We start from the raw sequence: 19,388 nt of genomic DNA on the forward strand, positions 1-19,388 counted from the left end.
GGTCATGTCACATCTACTGTACATATAGATTGTATTATTATCCAGCTATAATGAGTTATCTAAAAAGCAGTTATCAAGGCAACTACAGTAGTTAGGGCTGGCTTACTAACGTTACGCACATGCTCACAAAGGAATACAGCACGAAATCCTACTTGCTGTACTGTGTATTTTATGAGTACCAGACTCAATGGAAACATATAATTTGCAACTGAAATTAGTTTTAATAATGTTATATGAGATACTTCATTAATGCAAAGGTCTAGTGGGAGTCTTGTAAGCTTATAGCGTTATAAAGTTAGCTGTGCCAACTGAGAATCATTTTGTGGCACACTGGTAGTGAAGCAGCATAACGTTACAAACAGCAAACATGTGATGAAGCATAATATTCCTGTGAGATCAGGCAGAATTAACACTCAACACAACAATAAACACAAGTTTATTGTAACGTTATAAAACACAGTTTACTGTTCATATATAGTGTCAGTAGCAGCTAAACATCAGGCTGGCTAGCTGCTATGATTTGATTTGGGATGTTATACAACTAACTAACCTAGCACTCTGACTTTCTGACTTCTGAGATTGAGACAATCGACGCGAACACGTCGGCAGACAAATATGTGGCTCAAAGAATAGATCACAGTTTTTGTGCCACTGGCTAGTTGTATAAAAATACGCACTTGCAAATTTACCTTGTTTTCTTCTAGTTTGGAGTTATCAACACAGGGATCATCCGCTTCAGTTTTCCCGCAACTATCGTCTTCTTCTGCGTATGTTTAACGGCGGTTTGCGGCTGATGTCACAGCGCCGCCTGCTGGTCCGGAGAGCAAACTACATACCGCACCACGTCCTTTCTGGGTTTATTTTTTGTTCTTTTGGTTTGTTTTTTGGCACTGAATTAACAAGTTTAAGTGTAAGCTGGGCAGATAATACAATGCGATAGCGATACAAATAAAGTAAATAAGCAAATGGACAAAGACAAGAGTTTAAAATAGTTTGAAGAACTGTACAGGCTTAAGGAGTCTGTGGATAGTAGTCAGTGTGTTTTGTCATTCAGTCAGTTGTTCGTGACATTTATAATGCGTTTAACATCAATATATTCTGGATATATTTCCTATCACTTTCTTTTGTGTGAAGTTGAACCTGGTGTGAACCAAACTAATGCTATATTGCCTTTTTTTTTTTTTTTTAATCATCCTTAAGCACACAGGCGTTACCAAAAACTGTGCCCCCATATTATTTAAGTAGGGTCACACATTTTAATAGCTTTGATTTTGAAATGTGTGAGCTGTCAGATTCTGTGATACAAGAGGATCAACTATATGAAAAAGGCAAAGGTGTTGACCAAATATTGTCAGGTCACAGAATGAGGTGTAACATCGGTTTAACCTTTGCCCTACAATGGCTGAATAATCCAAGTGTCAATTATTATTTATTCCTAATTACTTGTGTGGTAACGTTAATATCTTACCTAATATAAACTGTCTTCTAGTCGGTTTTTCCACGTGACTTTCCCAGTTTTCATTTGGCGTCATATCCGTCGTAAACAACAATAAGGAAGTGGACGGAGAAGTCCCGAGGTGCAAAATGCAACAGTCACGCTAAATATATTAGAAGTGATTTCTTATTTTCAGCGTGTGCAAATAGAGATTATTATGCAATAGTTTTCCACAGGCGACAGTGAGTCCATCTAAAGCTTTTACACCGTTGATGTATGTTACACACAGGCTATCTGCAAAGCTAATATTAGCTAGCCAGCTGTCTAGCAGTTTAGCCAAACAGCTATCTTACTAGCAAGCTATAATATGTAGCGTTAACTTCTAGACTTTCGACAAAACGTTTGGCGAAAAGGCTATCAAGCCGTCATTAGTACTAATCACTCCAACATTTCGGCTGTTTACAGTGTGCTTTTACTCCTTTACGTGTCTTCTTGTAGCTACGATGGAGGGCTCCAAGTCGTCGAGCACAACCATGCAGGTCAGCTTCGTGTGTCAGCGGTGCTGTCAGCCGCTCAAACTGGATACGTCCTTCAATGTGCTCGATCGGGTCACAATACAGGAGCTTATTGGTAAGTATACCTATAAGAAACAGTCATCGGTGCTGTGAAATGTACGTGACGTTTAGGAGATGTGGTGTAGTGGCAGTCAGACTGCTCCATCTGTCATGCAGTGACTCTTGTGTATCCCTCTCTCCTCCTCAGCTCCGTTGGTCACAGTGACCCCCAGCAAACAGGCTGACAGCACCGAGGGGGAGGCAGCACCAGAGGTGGGTACAAATTACTGGAATTCATGTGGGCTATTGTGTTGTGCATCCACTGTCACCATCAACACATCATTCTTGTTAAATACAGCCACTATCCACTTTCTATGGGCAAAGGAAAGTTATGTGATAAAACTGTTTCCCTTATGTCCTGTATCATAGACTGATGAGAGAAATGTGCCCTCATATTATTTAGGTAGGGTCACATGAAGTTTACATGAAGGACATTATGACAGCTCAATTACTAACTACTATCCATACTATACTAAACTGTATAACCTTAGAAATCTTAAAAATAATTTATAATACAGTGCTATGACTTTTAGAAGACTAAAACAATTCATTTTTCCAATGCAGTGTGATAATCTTTTGTTAGCAAGCATGTTCTAGTCTCAGAATCACATTTTCTCTCCAGGAGACCTTTGTAGAAAACAAGCAAGATGGTGTGTCAAGAAAATACATCCCTCCTGCACGGTGAGCACTCAAGTCTTCTCCTTCAGGAAATGGAACTGAATACTGATAACAATTTACATCTGTTGCATTATCTCTTGGTTGATATGTTCCTCTGTCAAATGAGGTATGGATGACCAAAATGCAGCATATCCTACAAAGTTGACTGAACTGCTGACTCTTGCCCCACAGGATGATGTCCACAGAGAGTGCCAACAGCTTCACTCTGATTGGAGAAGCATCCGACGGTGGCACCATGGAAAATCTTAGTCGGCGGCTGAAGGTAAAGTAAAAGTCTCATCTGACAGTGTGTTAGTGACGCAACCATACCAAGTGACAATTTTGTCTCTGATCCTGTCCCACCCAGGTGACCAGTGACCTGTTTGACATCATGTCGGGCCAGACAGATGTGGACCACCCGCTGTGTGAGGAGTGCACTGACACCCTGCTGGACCACCTGGACACACAGCTCAACATCACAGAGAACGAATGCCAGAATTACAAGTGAGCTGGTGCACAACAAAGCTAAATTCATGTGTCAGTTTTCAACCAAAAAGATTTTGAAGAGATGGAATAGCTGTTGGTGTTGGTGCTATAAATCTGTAAAAAAGCAGTATGTGTATGTAGTAACATATACGGCATGTGAATGTGTTTTCAGGCAGTGTCTGGAGCTGCTGTCACACCTGCAGGTGGAGGAAGAGGAGACCCTGCTAGCAGAGCTGCAGCACCTGAAGGAGGAGGAGGAGACTCTGGTCCAGGAGCTGGAGGCAGTGGAGGATCAGAGGGCTGCCGTGGCCCAGGACCTGGCCCAGAGCAGGATCCACTCTCAGCAGCTGGACACAGAGGAGCTACAGTGAGTGACCCGAGAGGGTGGTGTAAACAGGTGGCAGTTCTATATACTAAATGATACAACAGCTGACGTATCTTTCGGCTGCTTTGTGCTAAAAGGTACCAAAAGGAGTACAGCGAGTTTAAACGTCAACAGCTGGAGCTGGATGATGAGCTGAAGAGTGTTGACAACCAGATGCGTTACTGCCAGATTCAGCTAGACCGCCTGAAAAAGACCAACGTCTTCAATGCCACATTTCACATCTGGTACGCACACACAAATGTTGCTGTGTATGCTATCAACAAATAATTTGCTTTTCTGTCGATCAATGCACCATAACTTAGCAAATATTTAATGTTGGCCTCCGGAACAAAAATGAATCAATCCCCATTTGACTGAGAATCCTAATTGTTTGTTTATATTCTCGTCCAGGCACAGCGGGCAGTTCGGTACCATCAACAACTTCCGTCTGGGTCGACTCCCCAGCGTCCCAGTGGAGTGGAATGAGATCAATGCAGCCTGGGGGCAGACGGTGCTGCTGCTGCACGCTCTGGCCAACAAAATGGGGCTGCGCTTCCAGAGGTGCACACACATTTGAATTAGCTGACTACTAAGTTTAAAATGTGTTTTTTTTCATCCACAATATATATTAATTTAGTCATGTGTCCATAAAAATATTTAGTGTAAGGTCTTGTTTTTGTTCTTTGGCTCTCCACCTCGATGTTTCTGTTATTAAGATTTAATTATTCAGTACTATTATATCTTAGTATGTGATCTTCTCTCTTCAGATATCGTCTTGTCCCATATGGAAACCACTCATACTTAGAGTCACTGACAGACAAGTCCAAGGTAATACACGCTGTGTTTTCCAGCCCAGCTCTCCCATCATTTTTTAAACACTCCTCCAGACTTTGATCCTTCCCTTTCTCTCTGTCTCGTGTTTGTCCAGGAGCTTCCTCTGTACTGCTCAGGTGGCCTGAGGTTCTTCTGGGACAATAAATTCGACCATGCCATGGTGGCCTTTCTGGACTGTGTCCAGCAGTTCAAAGAGGAGGTGGAAAAAGGAGACACCGGCTTCTGCCTTCCATACAGGTCAGATATCTGCAGACCAGCACGATGTGAACATTTGTCTTCGTGCTCATTAACCAGGGCGTCACTGCAGCCATTTAAGATGAAGCTGTAAATATTCATGAAGTGTGAATGCAAATTCTAAACCATTACCTCAATTGTCTGCTTTTATTATGCTATTGAGGCAAATAAGGGACATTTGGGAAAGCTTTGGCTATATAACCCCTTGAATTATTAAAACATGGCCTCCAGTACAACATTTACTAATACTTACTTGTGTAACTAGCCTTATAAAGCTCACAGTGCCTCCAGCAGTCACCTCTGACAGCCCAAACTCACTCCAGCAAACTCCAACAAAGTTATTAATACCACACACTTTAGGGCTTGACATAATAATAATATGGTTACTAGTTAGAGGGATGTTTGACCCAGACATCTGCCATCAAACATTGGATGTAGAGTGGCATACCTTCATTCTAGTGCACATTTTCTGGTCTGATCAAAGCTTTGATCCAGATGAACAGGTCAGCAATTACCGGTTGGATTGCCATTATGTGACATGATAAGGATTCCTATTGATGATTCCTGGGCTCTGAACCTTCCTCTTGCTCTAACATCAGGAACTAAATGTCATTTAGCACAAGGGGTATTTCATAATCTGGTAAAATACATCTTCCAGTAACACTGTAGACTTGTAGTCTTGTTGACATTTATGGGTTCAGCGTACTTGAAACTGAAGTATTCAAGGTTGCACCTACTGTGGCTTAAGTAGTCATCTTTTTTCCCTTCATCAACAAGACTATCTTTTAGACCCTGTTATCAGGAGTTATCAACATATAAACAGATTTTAATTACATTTGGTGGACACAGACCTGTGGTTAAGGAATATTTGGTCAGATCTAGATGTTGGATTTCTGTTTTTTATTTAATTAAATGGCCACAGCTGCAAAACAGAAATTCAGACATCTGAATTCTGAGGTTATATTTGTAGAGTCCAAAATCTAAACACAAGATTGAATTGTTTAGCATGTACACTAATGTGCCTATTATCTATATAATGCCAGATTATAATATTGATAGCAGTGCATCCACCAAGGCCTTATGTGATGACTGTAAGTCATGTTTTACTCTGTCTCAGGATGGATGTGGAGAAGGGCAAGATCGAGGACACCGGCGGCAGTGGTGGCTCCTACTCCATCAAAACCCAATTCAACTCCGAGGAGCAGTGGACCAAGGCACTCAAGTTTATGCTCACCAACCTGAAGTGGGGACTGGCCTGGGTCACCTCACAGTTCTACAACAGATAAACCTACTGGACAGTGCCTTGTGATGTTGAGTTTTGCAAAGTCGTACGCCCCTCTGACAAATGGATTTCGCGCAAATAGTATTTGGAGACTTGGCCAAAGGAAAAGAAATGGTTGTGTCTGCACCATTTTGCAAGTCTTTTAAGAAAATTTTAAGAAAAAAAAAAAGAGTATGGAGAAATGTCTAGATCTTCAGTCCAGATTGTCTGTGTTTTTACATGTTACAAAAAGGGGGCGGTTTGTATCTATTTTGCTGCAAAGCGGACATTATTACTATGGAAGCACTGAAGATAGGCACAGGTTGTCGTCATGCCCCTCAAAGAACGCAGGATAAGTTAACTACATGTCTTTTATTGCCTGCTTCACTAATTAATATCTGAAAGCTGACGCTGCATTAAGACAATTTCACTCCTCCTCAGACTAGAATGTAATTTAAAAGAAATCTTCAACTAAATTCAGTTCTAACCACTTTATCTAGTTCACGGTATCGTTGCTCTCTCGTTGCACTGCACACCTTTTGAAATCACTGTAACTCTCCACAGCGAAGGAGGAAGTTTTATTTTTTGTGTCCCAATTACAGAAGCTATAAGAGTATGATGTGATAATTATGGTCAAGGTAGGATTTTTAATAGATTTACACGGTTTAGTATTCAGAAGAGTATGTCTGTATTTCATTAACCTTGAATGCAGTTATCACATTTGCCAGTTACATACACACTTTACAGGTAAACTGCTGTATTTAGAGGTACACTGATACAGCTTCTTTGTGTTCGTTATCTGCACCATCACATGATTTTGTCTGTTTCAGATATTCTTTTAAAAAGGTGGGGTTTGAGTTAATAAACATTTCATGCTGTGAAAAAAAATGTCTGGTGTGGAGAGTTTCTTATACATTAAATGTATTTGACTCATGCATCATTAATGTAACGGCATCATGGTATACTACTGACAACGGCATGAATGACTCATTTAATACTCAGACTGGAACTCGGTCAAAACACGTCAGTGCACCTCTATGTATTTTTGTGTGATTTACAATAAATGTGTATTATTTGATTTTCCCAAATCAAGTAAGACATCACAGTTAAACAAATGTTTTTTTTAATGGTTTCATAATTATTTCTGTTGAATCTTAACTCTCATCACAACACTCACTCATAGTCAGCCTCCCTGTAACGTTAACAGAAACATTAGAGGGGTACATTTCATGGAAAAATATGGACTTAACAATTAAAATAATAAGCTGACTTCCAGTTATCCAGTAAAATATTTAAAATAAGTCAAGACCAGTTACTCTCTCCAGAATCATCCCTCTTCTGCGTCAAGTCATTTATGAACCTTGCATGGAGCCTTGAACTTTGGTCATCAGTCATTCCTTATTACTTGTAGGAGCCCTTCCTAAAAGTCCCGGGTTCAACCCTTTAGGGATACATCTGTGAAACTGACCACTCTAGTTCTTAAAAATAGTTTGATAGATGAGAACATTTCAAGCAGAATGCGATGACATTTCATTAATGCTTCTTCTTCTAAACCTTCCACAGAGTACAGGCAGGGGGTCTTCCTCACAGGGCATACTTCTCAGCCTGTCAGTTGTGCAATTTTTCGGGTGCTTTAACTATTTTCACATAAAAAAGCCCCTTAAAATGAGCCAAAGTTTTTGTGTTAGTGCATGCATATGGGCAAATCTTTGGGTTCTACTGAGCCCACAGCCAGAGACTGGCCCTTCATTTCTACCACTCGGATGATGGTGGTGGGCACATTTCCTACTACATCACCACATCATCCATCAATTTTGGTTCCATTCATACTTTTAGGATCCCTACATCCCATCATGCTCTCTGCTGTCTCGCAATCAAGAGAGCAAAGGAGGAGTTTCATCAAGTGGGTAGCGTCTCCGCATGGTTTTGTCCTCACTGGGGTTTTATTCCACTTTCTTTCAGCTTGCTTCACTCGGAGGCACTGCTGCCGAAGCAGCTGGAGGTGGAGGGAAGAGGAGGTGCCAGGGGTGTGCTGCTGCCCAGGGCTTTTCGAATGTGGGGCATTAGGAAGGGGTCACTGGCCAACTGCAGCACATCCACACGGTCCTCCTTGTGATAAGCCAGGCAACGTCGAATGAAGGCCTGTGAGGGGAAAGAGGGGGGAAAATGACTCATCATTTCTTTTTTCTATCTTGGGTTACTTGCTGTTCTGCCGATCACATTTTTTCCACAATATGCTTTGATCTACTGTGTCCTGCCCATTACAAACAGTGAGTCGAGTCCCTTCTTTACTGTTGTATTCAACCCCAACATCATGTCTGAGCAGGAATTATATCACATTCAGGAGAAAAACATAATTTCATGGGGCCTTTGAAACTACTGTAAAAATATATAAAGTTTGATGGGAACAGTGAAGTGAGTCTATAGCCGTTTAATAGAAATGAGTATCACACCTTTGCTTCTGTGGTGACCACAGGTTTGGGGGGAAACTGCACCTCAGTGGCTTTTAATATGGTGTTTTCTTGAAGGATATCCTGCTGCGACTGGTTATGACCGAACGGCTGGAAAAAGACAGACAGCTTACTTTCATTTTTCGCACTGATTTAAAAAAAAAGTGAAAAAAGAGGGCAGGTTTGTAGTTACCTTGCGTCCATATAAGCACTGGTAAAAGATGACCCCTACTGACCAAACATCCACCTTGTTGGATATTTTTGGGGGCTCCTTGCCCACCACAAAGCACTCAGGAGGCAGGTACCTGCAAGCCACACAAACAAAGCATGAGGTTGAAATGTTTTCCTCTTGGTACTGTACTCCTTTACACAATTTTCTGAATGAAAAGGGGATGTGAATTCAATTAGCAATATTTCCCTCAAAAGACTGCGCCCTGCTGCAAACTTGTGAAACCACATTTGTTGCTTGGCTAATAATGCAGTGAAAGGTGTCTGTATGTACCAGTAAGTCCCTGCTCCTTGTGAGGTCAGCTCCATGCCATCTGCAGAGTTGTAGCTGTCATCATCCATGATCTTGGACAGGCCAAAGTCAGTGATCTTAATCTCTCCACAAGCTGTGCCATTAACCAACAGGATGTTTCCTAAGATCAGAGCGGTAAACAGTCAACACAACAGTAAAAGAAAGCTATGACTGTTAACAGACTTTTCTGAGGAATACATACACTTAAATATCTAAATAAAAGATCACACGAAGAATTGTTCAGAAGTACACAAATTCAGTTCTGATTGCAACTCTATAGAGAGTAGTGCTGTTTTTCTCTGTTCTGTAACTGAAGGAGGATTACAAATGACAAAACTAAAACCACGAGAATACCGGGCTTGAGGTCGTAGTGGATGATGGGCGGGCGAATCTGGTTGAGGTATTTGAGGGCGTTGACAATCTGCATGACAATAGAGCGTCCCTCTTTCTCGGTCATCAGCTTATTCTGCTTCAAGTAGAAGTCCAGATCGTTCCCTTCACAGTACTCCAGCACTGTGCAGAACCTGCGAGAGGAAACACAACAGATCATTAGGGACGTTTTCAGTGCTGACAACTCTCTGTAGGTTCATCACTACCAGCGACCCCCTTTCACATACACATACATTATTATAAAAATAAAAAGTTTGCCAGCTTTTTAGCACTATATGATGTTTAGCACTTAGTCACTTAATCACTTACGAGTCGGTGTCGAGTGAGAAATAGTCATAGAGTTTGACTATCCTGGGGTGGTCAAGTTCTTTGTGGATTCTGTACTCTCTACAGGCGTGTCTGAAAAGATAGTTAGTTACTTTTTCAAAACGTCACAAATAAGAAAATTCAAAGACAGTTTTGAGCTTGAAGGTCCACCATGTAACAGAGGTTCAGACTCACTTGTGGTAGTTTTGCTTCTTCTCCTCCCTCCAGTTCTTGTTGAGTTGATGGATTTTAATGGCCACATATCTTTGCTCTGTCACATCAAAAGCCTACAAAATAAAAACATTATACATACAAAGTCAGAGAAGCCTACTATAACCAGAAAGTTACACTGAATGCTATTCACTGGATAAAGGAGTGTTGCAAGTCTCATTACCTTGAAAACTTCACTAAAGCCACCTCTTCCAAGTAAATGTAAAAGCAGATATCGGTCGTTCAGTGTGGGGTGGTCTTTAAATCTACGGAAGAAGACTTTCTGAAATCATTTGGCTTTTTCAAGCAGTGTTTTTTAAGTTGAAAGCACACTGCTGAACTTGTGTAAGGTGTGTTACAATGTGATGATACGTACTGCGAGTTGTCCTCATTATGGATTCTCTTCAGCTCTCGAATGTGCAGGTTTCTTACTCGCTCCAAATGCTCCAGCTCGGACTGGATCTCTGCTTCTTCCTGCATACAACCACACAAACAGGAACAGGTAATGGTAGCACTAGGTCTCTAGATAACTAGGTGGTAACAGGTCCCAGGAACAAATCCCAGAACAACCAAAAACTGAGAAAAAACCTTTTTAAATGGTGAATTGGTACCTTTTTTAGATGACCAATTCGAAGTTTGAAAATCTCCTCTTGCTCGTGATATTCTGCCAGTGACAACCTGTGTAGACAATATAACCAGGTCAGGAAAAAAAATCTATCAGCAGTTCAGGAATGACTTTAAACACAAGTTAAACCCACACCTCTCAGCCAGGAAACCCATTAAGTTTAGAAAACTGCATCAATACTTTGTAGTGCAGCCCTTAAGATCAGAAAACAACAAAATTCAACACAACAATTGTTTTTCCACATAAAACATCTACTGTGTGAAATCATCTGTAATCTCACGCTTCATTCTCCTGGCCGTTGCTCCTGCTCTTTCGTTTGTTTTGTTCGAGGCTGGGCGGAGGTGTCTGGGCCATGGAGGGAGGTTTCCTCTTTCCCAGCAGCTTCCTCTGCCTCTCGATGTCCTCCCGCTGCGAGTTGACTCGCTCTTGCTGCCTAGAACACGTAAAAACAATCCAGTGTGAATATTCTGGTATGCAGAATGGACAAAATGCAAACATATGTGAATGCCTATTTTCATGCTGACTTGATGAGGTTCTGGAAGGCATATCCATCTGTCCACTGCTCTGTGAAGGAGGCTCCGTGCCGTACAGTGGTGAAGTGGCCCAGACGCAGACGGTCCTGCATGCTCTTGTCCCTGCAAGCCATCTTCTCCTGCTTTGACTACAAAAAAAAGATTAATTGAAAATTGTGCATGCACGCTCCAAAAATTGATGGAAATAACTGAATATTGCTGTTGAGTTCCACCATAATTACCATGAAACACTTAACCAGTTAAATGTTAGACGAGTCAAGTGCTCAGACGCATAAATATTAAGAAGAAAACACTTGGTTTTCACATTGTTCACAAATTCAGCTTTAACAAGGTAAGACAAGTTGTCTCTCTCAAGCAAACATTTGTGCAAATGCATATGTACACCAACCTTCTCCATCAGGAGCTTCTTGCTCATGGTCACACACTTGTTAAGTCGTTCCTTGTAGCGCTCCAGCATCTTTTGCTGCTCATCTACCTGCCGCCTCAAGTCACAGTTAGCCTGCCAAAACATACATAATCACTCTGACATCTCCTTCTTATTACAACAAGGATTCAAGGGTGTTTTGTTCGTAAACTGACAGGACGCAAAAACTAGCAGTGTGTCAGCTTGGTTTGCTGACATTTACACCAAATGTAATTTAAGCAACAATGGCATTTGAAAGTTAACGAGCACATCCTTCATGATGAGCTGCAACCAGACTGCTGCAGGTTAATTACAGGGGTTGTTGTGACAAGTGGTAGAACATTTGTCTAGACTGAAGTGAGACATTTGTTAATGGGCCTGATAAATACATTTATATATTTAGACATATTCTTGACTGTGTATGACATTAATCATTGTAAGTCAACTTAAATAAACATTTATGTATGTGGTATTTCAAGATTTTGTTATGACTAAGCTAATTTGTCAATTGTGCATCCCTACTCTGATACTCTTTCAGATGTTCCAAATACTCCAAACTAAGTTCAACTAAGTTATACAGACTTAAAACGGTTTCTTATCTTACCCTCAGCAGGTCGTCTATCCTCCCCTCTTTCTTCTCCAGGTCAGAGTTCTTGTCCCTCTCCAGTGCTGTCAGTTTCAGCAGCGTCAGTTCTGACTGAGGAAGGACAGCAAAAACAACAAGCAGCCAACAGTTAACATCTCATCCCACTCAAATGATGCAGACACCCCTTCGGCCAGTTAGTAATAAAACGCACCATCACTTTAAATTTATCAGAACCAGACATTGGTGTCTCAGACATTAGACGTGAATTCAAAATGTTGACCTTTAGTTAGGCCAATTAGTGTGATTTGCAAGGATAGCTGAATGTGTGTTGCAAGTATTGTGTCAGATGAACTGCAGTGTGGGTGGCAAGGATTTTTAAAGTTTGACCTTTAATTCTTGCATCCACATCTTAGAAAACTAGTGTCATTATTCTTAAATGGCAGAACAACGTGTGAAGTTACGTCATCCATACGTGTTTTGTCAAACTCAGCTAATTGTGACTGAGATGCCACTTTTTCTAAAGAAGATGATTGAGAGGGTTGTGAAACACTTGTCACTCAGTGCAAAATAAATGGAAGGACCAAAAGTTTCTTGAAAGAAGTAAAAGTTCAGCCAGATGCAGAGCATGCTCAAAAACCGAACCAGGGTTCTTCTACAGCGTGACTGAAAATATGGTGAAGTAAAATCAGGAAAGCTGGCATGAAGTGGAGATTCAGGTCAGTCAGTCAGTTACCTGGATGGCTTTATGTGAGCAGGAGTGTGTGGGGGCTGTCTTAACAGAGCTGCAAGATGAAGAGTCTGTGTGGGTTGAGCCTGTGGACGAAGGACTGCCGTGTTGAAACTGCACTCCAGAGAGACAGAAAAAGAGAAAGACACACGGGGTAAAATATAACAATTATGCAATACAGGCTGGGAGATTATAAATAGCTGAAAGGGATAAATAGAAAAGGAACAAATAGTGTAGTTAATGGTTAATGGGGAGAGAACTGAAATTGCAAATGAACACAAATATCTATAGGAACTGATGCTAAATTGTCCATTTCAGAACATTTGAATTGGATAAAGAAATATTATTTCACTTCTATCATTCTTTTGCTGCATCTATTCTCAAAGATATTTTTGTCTATTAGTAATAGAAACATAAAATAGTCAATATTTCCGGTAAGATAGCGAGGCAACAACAAAATGTTATGACATTGCTTTATGAGACCTGAGTGCTGTAAAATCTCTTCATTTGGAAACATACTGCGTTAGCCAATCAAATACATGCATGATTGATTACTTTGTAAAGTGAACAGTGAAATTCTACTGTTTACCTTTTGATCGTAACAACAAAGGATTTAATGATTGCTGCCATGACAAACTCATGTCTCATAGTAATAACGGCTGTGCAGTCCGTGTTTTGGCGTCTGATGAGCCTACAAACTCATGGATCTACGACTCAAACCAGCCTTCCCGGACCATATTTCTGTCTCATTAGCATTTCGGTAACAATTGAAATGGTTACATATGTTTGGGGAAGAGGGTTTGAACCAGCAAGTGAGTTTTGAAAGCCAAACATTTCAATTAATCATGCTTTAGATTCCAGCTAATCCTGTAGTCAATCTATGTCTACATGCTGTTTGGACAGTAGTGAACAAGGGATGAGAAAAGATGTTATCTTAACACAAGATGAATGAAAATGGTAGCTTAAGAGATTCTTAATTAGAAGCTTCACTATTTCAGTGATTAAACATAGGACACTGTCATCAACTACCACTACAAATTTAAAAATGTAGGCACCAATTTTACATAATGTACACATGGTCTTCCTGTATGGCTATCTGCCTTACATGCCAGCTCTCTGTGTTAAACCTACAACCAAAACTACATCTGAAAACACCATAACACAACACCAGCACTGAAAACATTAACATTAGCTACAGGTTATCCTACTCTTGATCCTTCCAGCTCATAAATAACTACATTCTTAGCTATTCTGTCGTAAGTATAACTAACCCACACTGTCAGACTCACTCCATTTTGTACGTGTTTTCCAGTAAAGTCAAATTAAATTAAAATATTTAATTAAATCCACAAAAAACACTGGCTTAATTTATGCAGACAAACCAAAGACATGTCTATTATCCCCGAAATGGATTAGACTTTGGTAAAGTAAATCTTAGCGATACATGCCTCACCAACGTTATTAATTAGTAATTAACTGATAACAGACTGTTAAGAGAAAGTAGACAAAGACCCAAATACCCAACAGAGTAATTTAACACTAGCTAGATTAAGCAGCTGGTAAACCAACAGTAAAACGACTGAGGAAAGAGAGCCAAAGCAGGAGGATAGCTATGGAGATGAATGCTGGTGCTCACCAAAGGATTAGACAGTGAGTGCTGTGGAGAGGAGCGCACCAGTACGGGGATGCCCCGGGCAGGACTGGTGCCAGAGCCACTGCTACCAGCAAACTGGCCACAGGGCAGTTGACAGAGTGTAAACGAGACAGAAAGAAAGAAGACAGAGTTGTTATTGAGGAAGAATTTGATGAAGGACCATAGCGGCACAGTCGGAAAGTGGCGGTGAAGACATCACACTAAAGTTTGAGAGTGATTTGAAACAAGGCACAGCAAAGTAGCTAGAATGCAAAGAGATGTTAGTTTAGTTTGTACTCACCTCAAAATAATCACTTATTTTGTGCCCTCTTCCTTTTCCTACAGAAAAAACAGGACAGGTATAAGCAGCAAGAAAATTAAATCATTTGATTCCATACTTTGTTCCTAAGCATCTACGTTTATTAGAGCATAAGCATTACTAACCACAAAACACCATTTAATATGATTTGCATCCCAGATTCTATTTTTACAGTTTTTGCAAATTTGTAGCCATGAACATTTAGAGCCAAGAGAAAAGAAGTGATGAAAGAGAAACCCAGGACAGCTGAACATTTCTGAATATAAAAAGGAGCGGTTTCTATTGGAAAGTGCCAACTTTGGAGCTCTGTCAGTAAATAGGACGGACTTACCCTGGCTGTTGCTGTCATAGCTGTCTCCTTTTCTCTTCCTGCTTCTCTGGTCATTGGTCTTCTTCTCTGGTGTCTGACATGAGCAGAAGAGCAGCACAGCTTAGATTGAAAGTTTACTCCATTAAGTTTATTCCATTAACCACGTTAACATAATGGCAAAGAAACTTAACTGACAAAATGAAGCATGAAGTTATATGGGAATAATTGCACAGAAACTTTGGACCATAATGTAATAAGATTAATGGTAGCTTCTTTTCTGTGTTCAGAATTTAGTGAACTATGTTGCACTGTACCTAAGTGTCAGCATTCACCACTGTATACAAAGTACTTCACCATTTGTCCAAATCCCAAACATTCACAAGGGATACCACTGAAAGTCAGGAATTGCATACATGGTGATAGGATCTGAAGATGAAGGCACGTTCATTTGTCATTTTGATTGACTATTTCCCCCAACCAACCTCCAGCTCCTTGTCGCTGAGTGATCCTGCGCTGCACAGAGACTGGTTAGATGATTCACTGTTGGCCGAACTCTGAAAAACAAACACACACAACAGACCTGATTGATTAGTCATGCGCTACCCTGACGTGTGTACTATTTTTCTACAACTTATCTATTTTCTGTAGGAATTTCAGCACATGCATCCGATAGTTAGAGCTCTAAAATTACACTAAGCTAAAACCCTAAACTAAGACGCTACAGTGGGAGTATAATATATATCCCCCCTGTTAATCTGCAAATCTTCAGTTCACATCCACTTGGTAGAATTAGTTGGTGTCATGAATACCATTCATGGCCAGCTGCACAGCCTGATGAGCCTAAGAAGAAACAGCAGGCTAATTGGAGCAGGAGGCTAATGCTTTTAAGGCCTGCCGGCTTTCTGCTGATCAAGGTCACACATATAGCCAAGAAATGTTCTCATCTTTTAACATGTATAGTACACATGCTCATTGTAATGTCTTGATTGGTGCCTTCACTCCTGCCTTAAATCATTCACTCTCTAACACCAAAGTAAGCAGGCCTTTCAATTCATTTCAGGGCACAATATAGGCCGGAGCATGAATGATAGCGGTTGCTTTCTCAGGGGTTGCCATTTTATAAAATACGCACCCACACACAGTAATACCCAGTTCAACAGCAGGGTTGCAGCATAGCACGCTGCCTATGCTGTGAGCTTCAGCTGCAGTGCCATTTCAGTGTCACTAGTCTCCACTGACACAAAGAGCTGCTGGCCAGCTCCCATGTCAGCCAAGACAGAGCTTGTCTTGTTTTAGCTTTAGCTCAGGGAGACAGGATCATTCCACTGGGGGAAACTCCTGAACAACAGCATCAGTCAATACTAGAAACTGAGAAGACTTCCAAGCTTTTCTAAACTGAAGGACTAACATAAGAGAGCAAAACAACAAAATACATTAAAGTCAACTCTCATTACATCGTATCTAAAGAGCAACATCTTCAAAAACAATCTGAACTTACAATAGCTGAACATTTTGAGCAACAAAACAACTACTATGCTCTTAAGACATGCCCACCTTGGTCACACCAGCTCCAGTGAAGCGAGCCTCGAGCAGTTCCTGCCTGCGTGGGTCCAAGCTTATAGCCTGGCTATGAAGTCCTTCCATCATGCCTAGAAAGAGAGACACAAACAGTGAATTAAATTGTAACCTCAGGACTACCTGGGTTGGGTTATTGTCACACAAGAGAAGACTGACGCACATGAAGAGGCAGGGAGTGGCACATTGCCTACCACGCATGTAAAATATTCTGTTTCACACCTAATAGGAAAAAGTTTTTAAAGCCTTTCGTAGAAACATTCCCCTGCACTGCCTCTTGAAATAAGTGTTGACAGCCAAGATGGACACCCAGCAGAATTTGAAACTTCATAGTAGTAGTTTTATGGTTAACCAATTGGATTCGGCAGTACAAAATTGAAAATACTGAACCCTGACAAAGAACAGTCAGACTCTGGTGCATATGTAGGCCACTGATATCTATACTTTCCAGTGAAGTTCATAAGTTCTGCAGTTGTACCAGTTAAACTCTGGTATGTTCAGATGCCGGTGTTGTGTGGTGACCCATCAGATTTTGTGTCTATATCACATACTTCCTGCCAGAAAGCCTAACCAAGTACTTTTGGTGTCTAACCCTAACCAAGTAGTTTAAAGGCTTTCTACCAAAAAGCCCTGAAGGAAAAAAGGAGCTGGCAGCATAACTTAACATCCCATTTGGGTCACAGAAGTCCTAAAATGCTATGCAAAGTGGATATTCAAAATGACAAATCATAGAAGCAAATGAATGAGTAAGGACAGCCACTGAATCTGGACATTACTGGTGAGGGAGGAAATTCCCCACTGCCATTACATTACTAATTTAGGTTAGCAGTTAAATCAGAGAGACATTACGGCAAAAGGACCAAATTCTCTGCTCCTTTTAAATGGTCATAATATCATAACCATATGAAATGGCAGGGTACGACTTCCCTCTGCCACTGGGAACTCCTACCTGACAGAGTATCCATCAACTAGCCATTAATTCATCAGATGGCACATAAGCGACGTTTCATGGCGATGACAGTCACTCAAAAACAGACAAATAAACCCACCAAATAACAATAAACGTCACAGTTTTGCAGCAGCCAACGTTAGCAAGTTAATTTCGCCCAACAAGCCTATCAAAACAATGCTGGTCAGCAAACGTTACCTAGCTAAAAAGAATATAAATACAGTTAGCTTTCAACTTTCATGACAACCATAGGCTGAACTTCATTTAAGTTAGCCGATGTTTCAGCTAAACTGACTTCATGGCAGTTGGTGGAACAACCGTTACGATGCTGTTATTGCCTGACAAGAAGCTGTTGATTAATGCCAAACTCGGCTAACGCTAACTAGCTAGTTAACATGGGCAAATGCTATTATGCTTATCACAATCTTGCGAACATTTCAAGGAACAAAAGTGAGACGCTGACATGCACTGAAGTTATTATGTATCAATTAATAGTAGAAGTTTGATCAATGTCAATAGCAGCTGGAGTGTTACTGGTGACTAGCTAAAGAACAGCTAAGGCTAGGTTACCTAAACTTGCTAGCGTGAAGTTATCAGCAAGCTAACGTTAACATTAGCTGCAATAGAAGTCTCACCTGGAGAACCTATCGCAGTTTTCACAGTCACTCACAGTCCGAGAAAGGATGTTGTCCGTCCATCCGGTGACAGAAAACTCCTTAACAACTCCCAGTCCCACACACCTCAAAGAAAGTTGTTCGAATTAAGTTAGCCATTTACAATTATTTCGAATTCAGGGAAGACATTTGTTAGCTTAGCTAATGCTAGCTAAGGAGAGCGGTGAGGCTGGCTCCCGCTGGTGTCATCCGGACAGGAGGCCCTGATCCTCGGGGTTTCCTCGTCCGTCTTGGTGCCCCTGCACGGGCAAACCTGGAGCTGTCAATGCTCTGATGCCTCTTTACAAGTGTTGTTACATTTCTGCTTCACCCGGTCTGTCTATTGTCTTTACCGAGCGATGTAACGTTTACACCGGGAGGAGAAGTTCAGCCACCTTGTTAGAGTCCATTCTTTAACTGTTAATAAAAGATCATTACCCCCTGCAGCAAGGCCGCACAGGGCTCCAGGGAGAGCTTTAAGTGATGCTTCCTATGCGCTTGTTTAACAGATAATGTAAGCTCCTCAGGTCAGAACCACCCGAAAACAAACTGTAGGCAAGGCTGGTAACTATCCGGGGCCCCAGACCTCCAGGGTCCCCTAAAAGTCCCAGGTTCAATGTATGCCAATTTGTTTGGGAATTTTCATCACTGAAGTATAATTTCAACTAGGTCCTTACACATCTTGAAGGGCCACAAGATTATGTAATTATTTTAGTGTAGTTTTGCAATTTCTCATTTGGACAATTAAAGTAATCTATCTATGTACCTAATATTATGCATAGTTGCTGTATGTTTCACCAATTACCACAAACTGACTGACACACACACAGAAAATCTAGATAGCCAGATAGTATACCAGGAAAGGAATATTGGTTGGCCTCTGGGTCTTTGTGCAATATTTTAAGGAGTTGTCATTTAAAGTATGCTTAATGCTAACTAATACAGAACTCACGCTTAATGGATCATCAATTAATTAATGTTACCTCACATTTACTCCATACATTAATTTATACATGTATTTTTCAGCTAATTAATTTTACTCAGCCACCATGGTAAATCTCTGCTGCTCCAGATGAGGCTCAAACTCACAACATCAGGATTACACTCTTGCTGTTATAAATTATGTGAGTGCTCACTCACTCACTGACTGTTTGCACCACTGGAACCTGTTGAGTTTCCATGTTCAACACTGACAAAGTGATATGAATATCAGCAGTTAGATCTATTCTTGGGTTAAATGTGGGTGGAGCTGTGTGAGTTTGCTGAAGTCACCACAATCAGCTTAAATAATTGTGTTTATTTCCAAAAGTTTGT

At 40.9% G+C, this 19,388-nt stretch overlaps 2 protein-coding genes across 3 annotated transcripts; one reads left to right on the forward strand and one right to left on the reverse strand.

Moving 5' to 3' along the window:
• The first annotated feature begins 1,548 nt into the window (after window positions 1–1,548).
• On the forward strand, window positions 1,549–6,994 carry becn1 (beclin 1, autophagy related). 2 transcript variants are annotated; one of them, XM_070926537.1, is made up of 12 exons: window positions 1,549–1,677; window positions 1,934–2,065; window positions 2,198–2,262; window positions 2,672–2,730; window positions 2,899–2,989; window positions 3,074–3,210; window positions 3,365–3,559; window positions 3,655–3,801; window positions 3,968–4,117; window positions 4,324–4,384; window positions 4,485–4,627; window positions 5,742–6,994. In XM_070926537.1, the coding sequence occupies exons 2-12, from the start codon at window positions 1,939–1,941 to the stop codon at window positions 5,908–5,910; spliced, it is 1,344 nt and encodes a 447-aa protein (XP_070782638.1). In that variant the 5' UTR covers window positions 1,549–1,677; window positions 1,934–1,938; the 3' UTR covers window positions 5,911–6,994. The 2 variants fall into 2 exon arrangements, with proteins under 2 accessions (XP_070782638.1, XP_070782639.1); XM_070926538.1 differs by having other exon boundaries at window positions 1,569–1,577.
• On the reverse strand, window positions 6,992–17,437 carry LOC139302893 (serine/threonine-protein kinase tousled-like 2). Its single transcript, XM_070926536.1, has 21 exons — window positions 17,422–17,437; window positions 16,452–16,546; window positions 15,380–15,451; window positions 14,919–14,991; window positions 14,570–14,607; window positions 14,272–14,364; window positions 12,642–12,749; window positions 11,927–12,019; window positions 11,308–11,418; window positions 10,911–11,047; window positions 10,667–10,819; window positions 10,373–10,439; window positions 10,138–10,235; window positions 9,946–10,027; window positions 9,747–9,838; window positions 9,555–9,644; window positions 9,210–9,379; window positions 8,838–8,976; window positions 8,529–8,640; window positions 8,339–8,446; window positions 6,992–8,027 (listed from the first exon to the last, which is right to left on the reverse strand). Exons 1-21 carry the CDS (start codon window positions 17,435–17,437, stop codon window positions 7,854–7,856), a joined length of 2,121 nt encoding a protein of 706 aa, XP_070782637.1. The 3' UTR covers window positions 6,992–7,853.
• Window positions 17,438–19,388: the final 1,951 nt, after the last annotated feature.

This window comes from Enoplosus armatus, chromosome 20 (genome assembly GCF_043641665.1).
Source record: "Enoplosus armatus isolate fEnoArm2 chromosome 20, fEnoArm2.hap1, whole genome shotgun sequence".
NCBI lineage: Eukaryota > Metazoa > Chordata > Actinopteri > Centrarchiformes > Enoplosidae > Enoplosus > Enoplosus armatus.